Source organism: Pungitius pungitius, chromosome 4 (genome assembly GCF_949316345.1).
Source record: "Pungitius pungitius chromosome 4, fPunPun2.1, whole genome shotgun sequence".
Lineage (NCBI taxonomy): Eukaryota > Metazoa > Chordata > Actinopteri > Perciformes > Gasterosteidae > Pungitius > Pungitius pungitius.
In genome coordinates this window covers 5,561,668-5,577,176 of record NC_084903.1, presented here as the reverse complement: position 1 = coordinate 5,577,176, position 15,509 = coordinate 5,561,668, and the positions used below count along the sequence as shown (strand labels likewise).

The 15,509-nt window shown below is 46.7% G+C and overlaps 2 protein-coding genes across 2 annotated transcripts; one reads left to right on the top strand and one right to left on the bottom strand.

The window, feature by feature from the left end:
* Positions 1-479: 479 nt before the first annotated feature.
* On the top strand, positions 480-7,319 carry ccnd1 (cyclin D1). The gene is made up of 5 exons (XM_037452766.2): positions 480-954; positions 2,248-2,463; positions 3,195-3,354; positions 3,844-3,992; positions 4,075-7,319. Exons 1-5 carry the CDS (start codon positions 757-759, stop codon positions 4,228-4,230), a joined length of 879 nt encoding a protein of 292 aa, XP_037308663.1. The 5' UTR covers positions 480-756; the 3' UTR covers positions 4,231-7,319.
* Positions 7,320-12,082: 4,763 nt separating this feature from the next.
* lto1 (LTO1 maturation factor of ABCE1) lies at positions 12,083-13,906 on the bottom strand. The gene is made up of 5 exons (XM_037489409.2): positions 13,714-13,906; positions 13,229-13,334; positions 13,046-13,116; positions 12,657-12,774; positions 12,083-12,400 (listed from the first exon to the last, which is right to left on the bottom strand). Exons 1-5 carry the CDS (start codon positions 13,770-13,772, stop codon positions 12,329-12,331), a joined length of 426 nt encoding a protein of 141 aa, XP_037345306.1. The 5' UTR covers positions 13,773-13,906; the 3' UTR covers positions 12,083-12,328.
* Positions 13,907-15,509: the final 1,603 nt, after the last annotated feature.

The following is a 15,509-nucleotide window of genomic DNA, read 5'->3' as shown; positions in this document are numbered from 1 at the left end:
TACCTGGTTTATAGACAGAGCTAGGCCTACGCCCCCCCCCCCCCTAACCTCCTCTATGTGGTTTGAATGCACAGATGAATGAAGCAGTAGGCTCCAGTGTGATTCGGACTGCACTATTGTGTCATGTGCTCACCTCATGCTCAGCGCGGCATGGTGCGCGAGCTGCTTCTATTCAGCCTCGGGAGAGACGTGGAGCCGCGGTCGCCCCCTACCGACACCAAGATGACCCCCCTCACCGGCGACAGACAGTCCCCCAGAGTCGGACCTCCCACCTCCTCCTCAAAAACTGTGTGTGTGTGTGAGGGGGGGGCGTCCTCCCCTCACTCTTTTCCTTTATATATATATATTTTCCTTTATATATATATATATAAAATGTGTGTATATAATAGAATCTCCATGACAGCCTGCGTGTTTCTTTGATACCCCCTTCCCCTCCCCTCCTAACAACAGCCAACGTCATCGCATGCACTAGCCCTCCCCTTTCCTGCGCGTGTTGTGCGTGTGTGTGCGTGCGTGCGTGTTCTCTGAGCGCGAGGCAAGGTTTTGTCTCGCGGAGGGAAGCGTCCTGTGCTTCAGTGGGCTCGCGCACACCGGAGCAGCAGCAGACCTCAGCGGCAGCAGCCAAGCGAGAAGAAAGTGATCTCAAATAAGCGGACTACAGCCTTCAGTCCGCCGTAACATAGAGCCCGTGGAAAAGCGCGATAGTCCAAATTGCACCGACGCAGGTAGTAAGAATCACAGCACTAGTAGACTACTATGGAGGACCAGCTGCTGTGCTGCGAGGTGGACTCCATCAGGAGAGCCTACCAGGACGTCAACCTGCTCAACGACCGCGTTCTCCACACCATGCTGAAGGCGGAGGAAAACTACCTGCCGTCGCCAAACTACTTGAAATGTGTCCAGAAAGAAATTGTGCCCAAAATGAGGAAAATAGTTGCTACCTGGATGCTAGAGGTTGGTTCTTTCTTCACTTGAACTTTCGACTTTAGTGCCTGAGTTTGGCGGCTAACTTGGTGGTCTGTGGCTAGCTAGCGTCGCGCGAGCGCTGTCTCCCAGTTAGTGTAAAGGTGATAGCGGCTCTTTCGCACAGGCGAATGCGTCTTAATTCACTGTGCTGTTACATGAAGGCTGCGAAAAGCGTGGATTCGCGAGAGCACATATTTGCCACGGACTGCACTCACTTTATAAGTTACACCTTTTTGTTAGTAATTGTGTGTTAGGTTACGTGTTCCAGAAGGTTATGAAATGTAATTACGTGGAAAATATTCCAAAATAACAGCAATGTACACGTATGCAGTCTGGCCCATGCCAGTATTACGCGCCATCTTTGTTGTCGTACAAGACAAGGATTTTAATATCATTAAAAATCTATAACGTCGGCAGCAATGACAGTAAGTCGGTTGGAAGGGCCGGAAACGCGAGAGTATCATAAGACGGTCACACACGGTGTGCGGCGGCTTGTTCCACTGCGATCGATGGCAAAAGTTTGTTTCGCTTCTCTCGAGCCGCTTCTGTCTGCGAAGGTCGCTCGGGGGAAAAAGAGCATTTACTAAAGCTGCGAAAGTATTAAATACATTTACAGGGTCGGATTTGATAGATTGCATGTTTTTAAACATTAACATGAGCTATTGGATTGTAGTCTTTGTAGCTTTATATTTTATATTAATTTCTGAAACTGCGCATCCTAGAGCCGACGCGAAGTGTCGCGTTTCGAATAAACCCAGTCGGACAAATTATTTTCTATTTAATCAACGAGTGCCACAATTCGACACATCTTAGCCTCATCCGAACAGGCATTCGATGAGGATCATTTACATGATAATTGTACGCACCCTGGTAATTTTTAAATATTTATAAATATTTTATGAAAAGATGACGAAGTTGAAATTGCAGAGTGAAACTTGCATGGACGCCACCTTTGTGTCTCAGTCAGAAGGGACTGCTGACTAATTCCGCAGCGTGTTCAGGGCTGCGAGGAACTTAGAATTCATGTATCTGACCTTTAAATGTTTTTGGCTACATGTGAATTGTGTTTGCATTAAATCGCGTTTTAAGCAATAGTTAAACATTCAAGTTGAGTAAATTAGATGCACATAATGTTTAATTCCTTTTTTATTAATTTGCAAATGATTAAATGTAAACAGCTGTATACAAAACGACACTTCTGGGGGGGGGAGATACTTCACACTGCATGTGAACGGGGGCATTTTCCTCCAGCAACCTCTAAGTGCTTTTCTCACCTCCTAGGTCTGCGAGGAACAAAAGTGCGAGGAGGAGGTTTTTCCGCTGGCTATGAACTATTTGGACAGATTTTTATCAGTGGAGGCCACCAGGAAAACAAGACTACAGCTGCTGGGAGCTACATGCATGTTTCTGGCATCCAAGATGAAGGAAACCGTGCCCCTAACAGCGGAGAAACTCTGTATCTACACGGACAACTCGGTCCAGCCAGGAGAGCTGCTGGTAATTGAGTTCTGCACACATGGTGTTGCATAACACATACAGTAGCCTACATGAACAGCAATCATAGGAGACATCAGTACTTTTTCTGCTTTGTCAGTGTCGGCGTTTTCACAAAATATCCAAATTGTAGTGAACAATCAGTGATAAATCCTGTGGTTGACAAGAAAAAAAGGTAGAAACATGGTAGCTGCAGCAGTGTTCTGCCTGAGACTTTCCCATGGCGACTTGGAGGCCTCTCTGATTTCATGAATGGTCTCAGTGACTGCAGAGAAAAGCCTGATCACAGTGACGTCTAGTGGCGGTGACAGAGAGCTGCAGGTCGGGCTTTTCTTAGGCCTTTGCTGTGTGTCTCCACATAGTTGATGCTTATCATACTTATCACACACAATTAAATAATATTCCCCACTACCAATGGAACCTGAAACACGACAAAGAAATGTATTACTCATTAATGTTACTGTATTTATATTGTAGATATTAATTAGAAAAGATGGCTTGAAAAAATGAATTGAGCTAGTAGATCCATTAATTGTGCATCTGGTACAACTGCATAGCAATTAATTGACCTACATTTTTGAAAAAGCTTACATTTTTGGGCAAAATAAAAAAAGCCAGAAACATGAGCCAATATGTGTACAAAAAATAGTTCAGTAATGATTCATAACAGTGCAGTAGATGCAAGAAGTAAATGCAGATAGAAAGGAGGACTAACTGTCTCTGTCCGCCTGCAGCAAATGGAGCTGCTGGTTCTCAACAAGCTGAAATGGGACCTGGCTTCAGTCACGCCTCACGACTTCATCGAGCACTTCCTGTCCAAGCTGGAGATCTACCCGTCCACCAAGCAGATCCTCAGGAAACACGCTCAAACCTTCGTGGCTCTTTGTGCTACAGGTAGAATATAAACATTGTGACTAAATGACACTTCCTGTCATGTTACCGTAAATATACCCACTGTTTATGCTAAGAGAATTATGATAAATGATCATCATTTTATATTCCACAAGATGGTTAAATTAGCTGTTTTAGTGTAGATCGTTCTGCTAGGTCTCATCTGTATGAGTATTATTATTTGTCTGTATCTAGTTGTACTGTTCGGTCACAATAGACTGTTTGGGATTACTCTTTAGCTCTCTTCCACCTAGTTTGTTATTGTGATCATGGCAGCTATGTTGCCATTATTAGCTAATCAAGGGGCAGATGTGAGCATAGACATGTGCCGTTTTCCTGTGAGAGGAGGAAGGCAGCGATCTTTCTAGTCTGGGGTCAGTTTATATTTGTGAAATGTATCAGGAGCTCGTGTGCATATCTTTGGTGTTGCATGGGGATTGTCTGTCCTGGGGATGTTCTATGTTGTAACACGGGGCCGTGCTCTCTCCACAGACGTCAACTTCATCGCCAGTCCTCCCTCCATGGTGGCGGCGGGCAGCGTGGTGGCAGCTGTTCAGGGTCTCTACTTGAAGGGCCAGGACGCCTCCTTGTCCTCCCAGAACCTCACCAACTTTCTGTCGCAGGTCATCCGCAGTGATCCGGTAAGCAGACCCTTCTCTGAATGTTGAAAGAGCCTGTGGCTGCTCTGGGTGCTGTTTGCTCACTGTCGATCTTTGCCCACAGGACTGCTTGCGCTCCTGTCAAGAGCAGATCGAGTCCCTGCTAGAGTCCAGCCTGCGACAGGCTCAGCAGCACGGCAGCACAGCGGAGAGCAAGCACGTGGACGAGGACGTGGACCTGTCCTGCACGCCCACAGATGTCCGTGACGTCAACATCTGAAATGAGCGAGCGCCGCGCCGCGACCTGATGATCGAGAGAAAGGGGTCGACAGGATGGTGACGGGCGGGCTGGGGAGGGGGTTCCTCATCTGAACCCAGCCTCCCCTCCTCCTCCACCTCCTTCTTCCTGGGCTGCTGTCAAGGCCGACATGTCACTCACTTGCCCGCTGTCCACTCCAGCGGCCGAGACGAGACACAGAGTGCTGATACTCCCACCGCCCTGCAAACCCCAAGTCACATCTCCTGCCAGTGTCCTCCCCCATTCTGGGAAAAGAAAAGAACACTACAGAAATGTATGAGATGTCTCGAGATGAAGCCACAAAGACATTTTAGTAGATTGTTTCTGTCATTTCCTTAATTATTAACTAGGAATGTTTAAATGACTGCAGACTAAACTCGCCTACTAAAACAGCCCAAAGTGTCATGTGCAGTAGGTGCTCATAGTCTGTCAGGTCTTTGGACTTTTGTTAAGGAGAAGAAGCTGTTTGTGTTTTTAATGTTTTAGACTTCCTGTCCAAGCTCCCGTGTTTGTCTCGTTGCAGGTCAAACATTCATATATCCCTGCTTGCTTATGTTTAGTCACTTTATCGTTTATCATTTAGCCCTCTCTTTACGTGTAGTGTGAGATGCTCCGTTTTTTTTTTTTTTAACCCGGTGACTGTGGAGTGCTGAAGGCGAGGCTCGGACACGTGGCATTCTTTGTTAGCTCGCTTTAGCTCGCTGTAATTTGATGAGATCAAATGGATGCAGAGCCCCCCCCACAGTCTGCCATGTACCTTTCTCTATGTAGTGAGACCTCAACCATTCCAACTTTGTTATAAAAAAAAGCACTTTTGGGTCAGCACTGCTGGTTGTCTAAAAAGAAAAAAAAAAGAGGGATTAAGTTTGTAAAACAAGATGTCATTTGAATGGGGGAGGAGGGAGGGGGGAGCAGGAGTCTTTGAGCGACGGAGTCAGAGCAGCATCTGCATGCAGCTGGGTGTGGACCAGAGTCCTCTAAAGGGACAAAAGGGGCTCAGCAGGCGTTTCACAGCCGTTATTACGGCTCCTGGGAAGTATTGAAGAAGCCTCTACTATAGTATAGCAAAAGGCATTATTCATGCTGGCATTTTGTAGTTGCAGACCCGCCGTGTTCCCGTAGATCTGAAGCGCTGCTCCGCCTCTAACTGCATCTCCTCCGTCGCTCCACCTCAAACACTGCTCATGGCTTCTGGGAAGGGGATGAAGCTAAAAAAAGTGCTGAGACTATGATTTTGCACAAACCTAAAAGACCTGGGCTACATTTCTTGGGGACTTGCCTAAAATAAATGTGGAAAGCAAAGATGGCGAGGGTACCGAGGGGTGGATAGGTGGCAAAAAGGGTGGAGGCTCGACAGGGAGGGGGTCTCCAGGCTGCGGACTTCTAGCCAGGGTTCCTATGTTAGGCCCTGTGTGGAATCCTGTAAATGAGGTTTCTGATTGTACATTAAGGATAGAGAGTAGGAGAGAAACACTCCTTATATTCCGCTGCTATAGAAAATGAATCCCAGCTACGTGTTAAAAAAAAACAAGAAAAACTGACAAAAACGTAATGGATTAAAAATGATGCTTTTCTCCCGTTTGCTGCTACATTTTGGTGTTTTTTTATACATATAAATGTCAATATGCTGCCATTTTAGGTTTGAATTTTCTCATAGAAAATTGTTTTATTGACATCCTCATTTGTTGTTTTTGTGTAGATTCTATGTGATCCGTTTTATTTTGTATGTTTATAATTACATAAATCATATGAATTTCCGATCGATTCCAAAAAATATGGAGAAAATGTACAGAAATGCTTTGATCCACAATACCTCATGTGACAGTCCAGATGTTGTTGTTTGTTTGGTTTTTGTTCTGTTCGACCTGCCTGAGAAGAAGCCTCGCAGAGGGAAAGCCATGACAGAAACGTGGGATGTGTATAACTCTTTTGAGTGCTAAGCTGTCTCGGTAAAGAGACTTTTATCCCCACTTTAGGCCCGTGGAGGCCTTCGTTCCTTTCCCCTTTTGATATTTATGAAAGAAAAAATCGTTTTGCTCCAACCGTGGAACTGTCAGTGAGTTTGTACGTAGAGTCCGTGTCGTGCTTGGTAAGCCATAGACTTCTGTTGTTACCAATCATTCCACACAGTGTCGACTTCATGCCAGTTTCCTGCAACTTCTGTCAACTACACAATAAAAACATGAACTAGACAAAACAGTGTGGAAGAGGGCCTATTCTTGTCCACCCCTGATGCCACGGCAACCAATGAACTCACACAAGTGTTTAAACCCATGTGTGGGGACTACTTCCTGCTGCGGATTAACACAGTTTGATCTGCAGCAGCACGACTGACACAGAAAGGTACAGCTGAGACATCTAGAACATGAGCGGAGAATCCACAACTCTTTGAATGATCGACTGTGAGGATGAAACTAGTGGTCAGGATGTAGAAGGAACAGAGAATCCCACGTAGTGTGGCTGCAAACATCTGGACTACACCGATTGTCCCCCTGGGGAACAGCTGTTTGCAGCGGGGCCCCCGTGGGCCATCCGTGGCACCTCAGGGCTTTTTTTTGGAAGATGAACTTGCCCTCTGAGAACTGGAACGTCACGTGGGAAAGAAAGTGCTGTGTCAGCTTAACAGCTGCGTGCTCGTCTTCTTCCTCTTTCCTTGTCCATTCGCAGCACGGATCGCCTTCAGACCGGACTTCCTGTGGTGACACAAGTTCCTGTATTACAATGCCAGCAGATGCTCAGTACACTGTGGACTCGTCCATCTGCATTGGACAGCTTTCTCCAGTACATTACTGTAGAAACACACAAACACACACACCTGGAGCAGCATGAAATGTACCTCTGCTCTCAGCCAGATGTGATCAGCATCAGGGCCAACAAGAGCAGGAAGTGAAGTGCAGCAAGCCGGCTGTTGTGAAACAGGAAGCAGCTCAGAGGCTCCGCTCGGAGCATCGAGTCGTTTCCAGGTTACCGGGATGGATGATTGTCGTTGTGTAACTCAAGGACGCACAGCAGAATCCAACGAGCCCATCGCTCATCCCTGTGTCGCCGCACGCATGTTGGTTAAATAAACATCTGTTCAGATTTCAGAGGTGATTATCCACATGATGATGATTTATTTTTATATTTATTTTTTTAATTCTATACTGTATAGAGCAGTAAATTGCCATGTGCTAATTTTCTCCTTCCCACATTAAAGGAAAGAACAAGAAAGTCTGAATCATGAAAGTTATTGTTTGGCTAATGATTACCAGGATTGTGTGTGTGTGTGTGTGTGTGTGTGTGTGTGTATGCGTGCGTGACAGTACTCATTGATTTGTTATGCAAGGAATGTCTTTGATGGGGCTTCAGCGTGAAGGAAAAGGCGTGAAAGTCTAATCCTTTCCCACAGGCCCAGCAGCGCCAGCTCAACCAGCAGCAGACACACACACACACACACATCAACGTACACTTTGTAACAGCAACCTGCTGTACGTGCTACTTTTTTTTGCTATCTATGTAAAGACAACCCCCCTCCCCTCCCTCCCCACTCATGCACATTTTGGTATGTAGTCCACTTCCACTAAATCAAACACATTTTTAACTGAGGCTTTTCTTTTCTTTTTGAGCTCATTTAGGGTTTTGGGATATGATGCATTTGAGAAACGGTACATATGAAAAAAAGGGATCTGGTTTGGGAAACTAATATTTTCTATTTTCCTGCTGTGGGTATTGTTTTTTTGGTCAGGTCTGGGAGTCCAACGGAGCAACAAACCCGCTGTTCCTGTGTGTGTGAGAAACACTCACAAACCTTTAGGGCCACAGGGCTATGAAGTGCAAAGGTTCACACGGGGGCCCCTAACACAGGATCTGGGTCTGCTACCTCTGTTTTAGTGCTGTGTGAAACAAAGTCAAGTCTTGTGACTCGTCAATGGTCGGGGAGTCAACATCATCCGTGCTCTTTTACTGCTTTCATTCACAGTCAAAAAATGGATCGAATTGCAAGACAGAGGCTTTTTTTGACTGGTGGACACTAGAGGGGTACCCAGAGACACACAGCGTGGAGATCAGGGCCCCTGAGCCCCCTGTATATTGGACCTATTGGTGCGAGAATGGTTTTGCACCAGCACAGCCACCAACAGATTGAGGGTGGTGTACTGGAGACATGCCTGCAGGTGATCCAGGGTGGAGGTAATGATTGGTGGAGATGCCATGCTACGGTTCATCTAGAGAACATAAACCACTACTTGTGGAGAAGAGCCTTTTACAGTACAGGTCATAAAAAGCTATGCAAGGTTTATTAACCAAAAAGGATCCTGAACAAAGTGACTTTTCATCCAACATTCTCAGTAACACCTTCGGAAAGTCTTTTTTGGAACTTCAAACGACTGTGTTACAAGTTACAATGTGTAACTAAGTGTAACTAAGTGTTTTCCCCTGTTAACCACATGATCACACACCTGACAGGTAGGAGGGGGGGGGGAGGTCCAACCAACAGTGACCTGTCAAGGAGACCTGACTTTGTTGCCTTTGTTTGGTCACTGAAATTGTGTTCTTCAGCAGATTGCAACCCAAACCAGGATCTGTTTGTGAACCCAACAGGGGGATTCAGGCTCGTGTGGGTTGGACTCAGCCGAGCTAAGCTGATAGTGTGCTGGAGAGTCTTCTCACAGCACACTGAAACAGAAAGTAACAAAGTGCAGAAACGGAGAGGTGTCAAAGCTGCAGGGATGACACGGGCTCTGCAGAAGCAGCTCACACTACTCTGGCATGCTACGAACTATTCTGGTCCTGTCACAGCTTGGTGTCGGTGGTCTGAGAGCAGGGCGAGACATCTCAGCAGACCACATCAAACACGGACCAAGGTATTTCCAGGAGGATCCACTCTGTCCTGTGGGGGGGGGTCTGCTCCCGCTATCTGCTGACCCTTTGATCCTTCCAGGTTTGTTAATAAAAGCAGACGATGAGGTTTGTTGCTCCTTACACTGTACGGATCTGTCTGTCTGTTCCTCACCTTTTTGTTGTCAACATCAACATTTCCTACCAAATATGTAAAAATTGTCAAAAGGAAGTCTTCTATTCCAAATCCTTCACTTCTGAGATAGAGCCATCATGTGGAAAAAAGCACGGTGAGGTCCTCTGATCAGACGCCCCCCCCCCCCCTTTCTCCAACCAGCTTTTACTCCTTGGGTTACTACTGTGAAGAATCACAACTCGGTACAAAACTGTTGTGCGTTTCCTGGGAACAGGAAATGAAGCTTTCAGCACATCCCACGACGTAGCAGATCCGTGTCAATGAGGTAAGAAGCATTAAGTCCTTCAGTAGCTCACGCTAGCTTGCTAATTCCCCGTCACTCCTCGGCTTGGTTTCCTCCAGTCGTGAAGCTCCGTGTTGAACCGCTGATCCTCTGCTTGGACGGCTGTGTCCTCCACCCACACACACACACACACACACACACACACACACAGCCAACAGACAGACGCACACCGCCCTGCTGCCACAAACACCACAAATAGCACCAATGTTGATGTTAATAGAACTATTGGTTTGTTATAAAACTTTGGAGAAATGGTAAATAAACTACTGCACCCTTCAGGGGGAAACCGATGGAGCAACAAACACACAGTAGGGAAGTGAGAAAATATGAAGATGGACTTGGAATATGTTCTTGGGGGTTGTAGAAGTAACTCCTGCCTGGCCTTTCCGTGCATTTATTTGCATCATGTTAAAATACATGAAGGCATAATCCTATTTGATCGGAGTGACCACATTGTGGAGCATCAAAGTTCTCCCTGAGCCTTGAAGCCGTAGTTTGACCCCCAAAAGACCAAACAAAACAAAGGCCTCCTAAAAAAGGCGTGTGGGCCTGGTGCTTTTGGGAGGCCCCTCCTCCTTCTGGGGCTGCTGCTGTGCTGCTGGTGAAATCTGAAGCCACCATTTCATTCAGAGGGCCTTTCTGCTGCTGGACGGCAGCATTTGTCACCACTGCTTTTCATGTCACCACTCACCACCTGCTCCCCACATTCCTCCACACACTCTCAAAGACCTCGGCCCCTCCTCTTCTCCTCCACCTCCCTTTCTCTTATTTCTTCCACCACGCTATTACTCTAACTCTTACCCCCTTCCTCCTCTCCACCTTCCTGCACCACCAATGGATTCATTCCTTTCCTCTTTCTTTGGATTTCTGGGGATAATTGTTCACTCGGGCTGTGGCTTTGATTTTTCTTTTTTCCTTTTTTTTCCTTTAAGGGGGGTACAAGTCGAAATGAAACACTCATCTGAATGCATCATTCTCATTTGGGCCCCTGTCACCGCCGCCCCCCCCCCGGGCCTCCCCCATTCTCCTTTCTCTGTTTGTCTTCAGAAGCCGCCGACCACAAGACAGCTTTCACCTGCTGCCTGACGCTGCACAAAGCAGCTGCTACTGTACACACACACACACACACACACACACACACACACCGTCCTGTTGGGTTATTGTCAGAGGGAGTCTGGACGGGGAATAGAAGGCGGGCTGCTAGTCCCTTGGACCCTGATGCTGTTGTTGTTGAGTGTGTGTGGACCAAGCAGCAGCATGTATGCATTCTGTACACAGTAGAGGTCGCTGACCCCGTCTCTTTGAGAGAGGGGGGGGCACGAGTTCACCATTAACCAATCAGCAGACACACACGTCGGCGATCAGAGCTGTTCTCTTTGTTCCTTCTTCGTGTATCTCCACGCACATCACTGCTTTACGAGGAGCCTCGTGCTGGGATCTTGGAGACAGCGTCGGGTGCAAACAACCAAAACATCCGGGCCTCCGTCCAGAGGGAAGCAACCTGCAGCAAACGTGTCCTACGAGGCTTCAAGTCTCTGGTCATCAGTTATGATGATGTACAGATATGAACCCAAGTCACAGTGTCTCTACATGTAAACGAAGCGCCCTGTTATTCATTCCAGTGTGTTGTTGTTCATAACTTACAGAAGAGGCTCACTCATAGACATCGTATGGAAGGTTGGGGTCAGTTATCTGCCTTCTCTCCTCTGGTTTATCTTCCTGTCTCTCAGCTGATCTACTAAGAGAGCCGAGGGACCAGAGCCAATGTCCCGCGATGGCTTCTCCTACTAGAAGCTGTCTCTAAACTGGTCTGATTAGTCCACTTTAGAGAAATGTTTTATCAAGTTCAGCTGAGGCTGACATGAGCTTTATTGACGTACCAGAGTTCAAACAAATTACAGTGTGGAAAGTTTCTACCCCACCAACCTGCATGAAGACCGCAGAGACTGAGGATGGTCTCCCATGTCTCAGAGTCCCTTCACACGGATGAACCCAAACTCCTGGTCAGTCCAACAAGAGTGGAAGAAAAGAGATGGATGTGGGTACGTGGGTATGACCCAAAGTGTCCCCGACCTCCACCCACTGCAGACAGGCTTCTTGGATTAATACTACCATTCAGGTCAGACTCACTGCCCATCATTTCATTCAAACTTTTATTGTGGTGAAATAAAAAAATCCAACATTTATTTGTGTGCGCAAACACACCACCAATAAGCATCAGCCATTTATATGCAACAGCATCGACATGTACAACTGCAACAAAACTCCGCTAAGGGAAGCGTGAGAGAGAGAGAGAGAGACAGGACTTGACATGTGTAATCACTGCCGCCCTCTAGTGGTCAGCTGACTGTGTAGCTTCATCTCATCTGGCCGAGTGCTGCAGTGACATTCCTTTCCCCTGAGAATAGTTTCTGATCTAAAGGGCACAAGTTTTCAACACTAAACCTTCATGAAGCAGACTTTTATCTTGGAGGACCTGTATTGCTTCTTCTATCGACCCCCTCAAAACACACGCACACTTAAGACCACACGGAGCAACATATGTTCCAAGATTTTATTTTGATTTGCTGCTTTGCCTAAAAAACACTGCAATAAATCCCAGTGTCCATCTCCCCCTGCCAGTGGGTGGGGTGCTACTGGGGAGGAGCAGGCGTCCCCTCAGGTGCTCCAGAGTCACAGAGTCAGCACGCTCACAAACCACTGCACACCAATCAGTTGCCCGGGGGGGGGGGGGGGGAGCTACAGGGCCGCTGTCTCTCTCTCCGTGGCAGCACGTAGAGGTCGGATCAGAAAGAAGTGCCAGCAGAAGTTCTGATGTAATCGCTGAAGTCGGCGGGCACACTGAGCATGGAGCACACCTGGACATTAGCAGATAGCGGTTAGCATCGAGGACAGTTGCATGGGGATCAGTTTAGAGCTCCAACTTCTGTCCAATGCATTCATCGTTCAGAAGGTCATTTTGCAATGTTTCAGGGAGCATTCTGCAGACCAACTACTACAAATAGAAATTCTATCAAAAATAAAAACCAAGACGGCAGGAATAAGAAATGGTATGAAATCAACGTGGGTGGACATGTGATGAGGGACACGTCATCAGAGGAGGAAATGGACTACCTGTCTGAACTTGGCACGAAGCTTCTCTGTGTGCTCTTGGAGGTGGGCAGACTGTGGATCGTCATGAGGAGAAGTGTGGATCAGAGCCAGCAGAGCCTCCAACGCCTTCATCCGCTTCCTGACAGCACACACGGGGACAGAGAAGGGTCACACATGAGCTCAGGACAGTTTGTGCATGGACTTGTAGCTGAGCAGGGTGGTGACCAACAGGGTTTCCCACTAACTAATCCTTTCATAGAGGGACGATTGGTTACACATGTTCACACAGAAGCATGAAGTAGCCCAACAATGTAAAACATTCATGAAGCTGGACACCTTCTGGGCCTAGTTATTCAAAATGAGAAAGGTTGATTCCTGCATGTACGATAGGATATGCAGGGAAGACAGACCTGGATCTGACATCAGCGCTCTGTCGGAGGAGACATCTCCATGTGACAGCGAAGCCGTAATAAAAGGAAATCTGTGGGGGGAGAGACTGTAAACGATCCTGGGGGGCGAAAACGATTCACTTCTCCTCACATGAAACAAGCTCACAGGCGCAGTGTGTGTGTGTGTGTGTGTGTGTGTGTGACCTCAGTGGACAGCTTGGCCCCGTGAGAGGCCCCATGTCTGCGGCCCTCCTGCAGGCCTCGCCGGCTGCCTCTGTGGAAGCCCTCCTGGTACCCCTCCCCTCGGAACCTGGAACACAAGCACAAGCTCACTCAGCACCTGCTGCTGGACACACACACACACACACACACACACACACACACACACACACACACACACACACACACACACACTTCTGTGATGCTGCCCCAGCGATGAAAACTATGATGATCATCATCATCATCATCATCATTGTCAGAGTCGTTTTCTGTGTGGTCATGTGATGGTGTTTTATTGTGTATATCTGTAGGTACATCTTCAGTATTGACATGCTTAACGTGTGTGAGTGTGTGCTCACTTCAAACAAATGGATCAAACTGTCATATCATCACGAGGTAATCGGAATAATGAGAGTAACGTGTTAAACAAGACGGTAAACAAGACGTCACTCGCCTTCCAGAAAACTCACCTCTCATCCGCCAGAAGAATGTTGTCGAACAGATCTTCTCCCCCGCAGCGGCCCGCCATCGTCCCGACAGAACCCACGAGTCCCACAGCTCGCAGGGTTCCCGTCCCGGAGCTTTGGGAAGAACGCTGACTGCTCACTCTGCTGTTTCCACCGGCTTCGATCAGCCACACGAGCTTCCTCCTCCCCGCCGCGGTGCTGCCCCCTAGTGACGTGGAGGCGTGATTGCTCTTCTTCTAGCACGTTGAATTCAACAATGAATATGCGTATAGCGCCACCAGCGGCTATGGAAGGTAGACTCGGGTGCTTAGTAATATGTAATGTATATAGTGTACATACAGTGCCCACTTCCTGGTTTATTATTTGTATGCATGTGTGTTACACTTCAATGTTGCAGATCATCAAACAAATGACGTGATTTTAGACAAAGATAACCCAAAAATACAAAAAAAAACACTCACATGTCGCTTTTCGCTGTTTAAAAGCTGCACTCTTTGCTTCAGCCATCCAGTGTAGCTGAGAGTCTTTCTGTATGCCAGTGAGATTTCATTCATACACACTAGTGAGATGCTCTTACATTCACTAGTGAGATTACTCGTATGAATACATGTGAACTGCTTGCACGTCCTCATGTAAGAGCATAAATACATATAACTGGAAAATGTATACATGGACATTTGAAACATTTATACAAATACATGTGTAACTCTAGCATATTTATCTAAACTCTTTATATCTTTATAATCATATGCAAGACATTCAGTTATGAATGTAAGTGTTCAACAATATATATACAGCTTTTTCATATGTGCATGCAGGAATGTTTGAGATAGACATAAATGTTTCACTTGTATGCATGTAAGCATTTCACATGTGTGTGTACATACGCAGAGTGTGTATTTATGCCCTTGTGTTACTCATATGTACGTGTAAGTGTTTCAGATGTATAATGTTTTATACATGCGTAGCATTCACAGCTCACAGCAAGAAGCACAATGAACCCAACCTTTCATTACTCAACACTGGAGGTACTTTCAGTACGTTGGATTCTGATGAAAAGAAATCCTTCTTTCTCACAGCAGAGAGCGCTGGAGGACAAGTAGAGCGATGTCTGCATCTGCTAAGCTCACTTGTCTGAGGACTTCTACCCTCCTGGAGTCATCTGACAGCAAGCCAAAGGCAAATATGAGCAGCTTCAATCGGGTGAAGGCTTTGAAAACCAACTCTCCTCATTAGTTCCAAGTCCAGTTGTGTTATATTGATAATACCAGGAAAGAGGGGGTGTCACCTCAATGACCTGCCGTATATTGCTGTTTTCTCTCTAACAGCTGTGAAAACACAGCTGGATGTTTTGGATTTGACATCATCAGCAACATTAACATGGGTTAATTATTTAGTTCTACAAACATTTACCTGAGGCAAAGTTTCCCTGGTCCATCAGTGGGTGGGGACATTGGGGTCACGGTTATTATGGTCCTTTTTCCATGGCATGGTTAATGAGAGGGCCCTAGGGCAACAACCTTTCATCCGCCTTGTGTATGTGTCCTCCATGTACTGCACATGGCAGCTACGGCTGGATTACCAACTGGCAGAGTCCTCAAGGGCCCTACAGACCTTAGTAGGAATGTTGTTTCTGTTTAATATTTGTTCTACGCAGGAAATGGAAACTGAAAGGTGAGCGCTGTTCCTTCTGATCTTTAGGCATTGTCTTAAAGAGTGTACTTTTTTTTCACACATTGCTCTGTTAATCTCTGTACCACTCTCCCTCTCTCCCTGTGTGTGTGTGTGTGTGTGTGTGT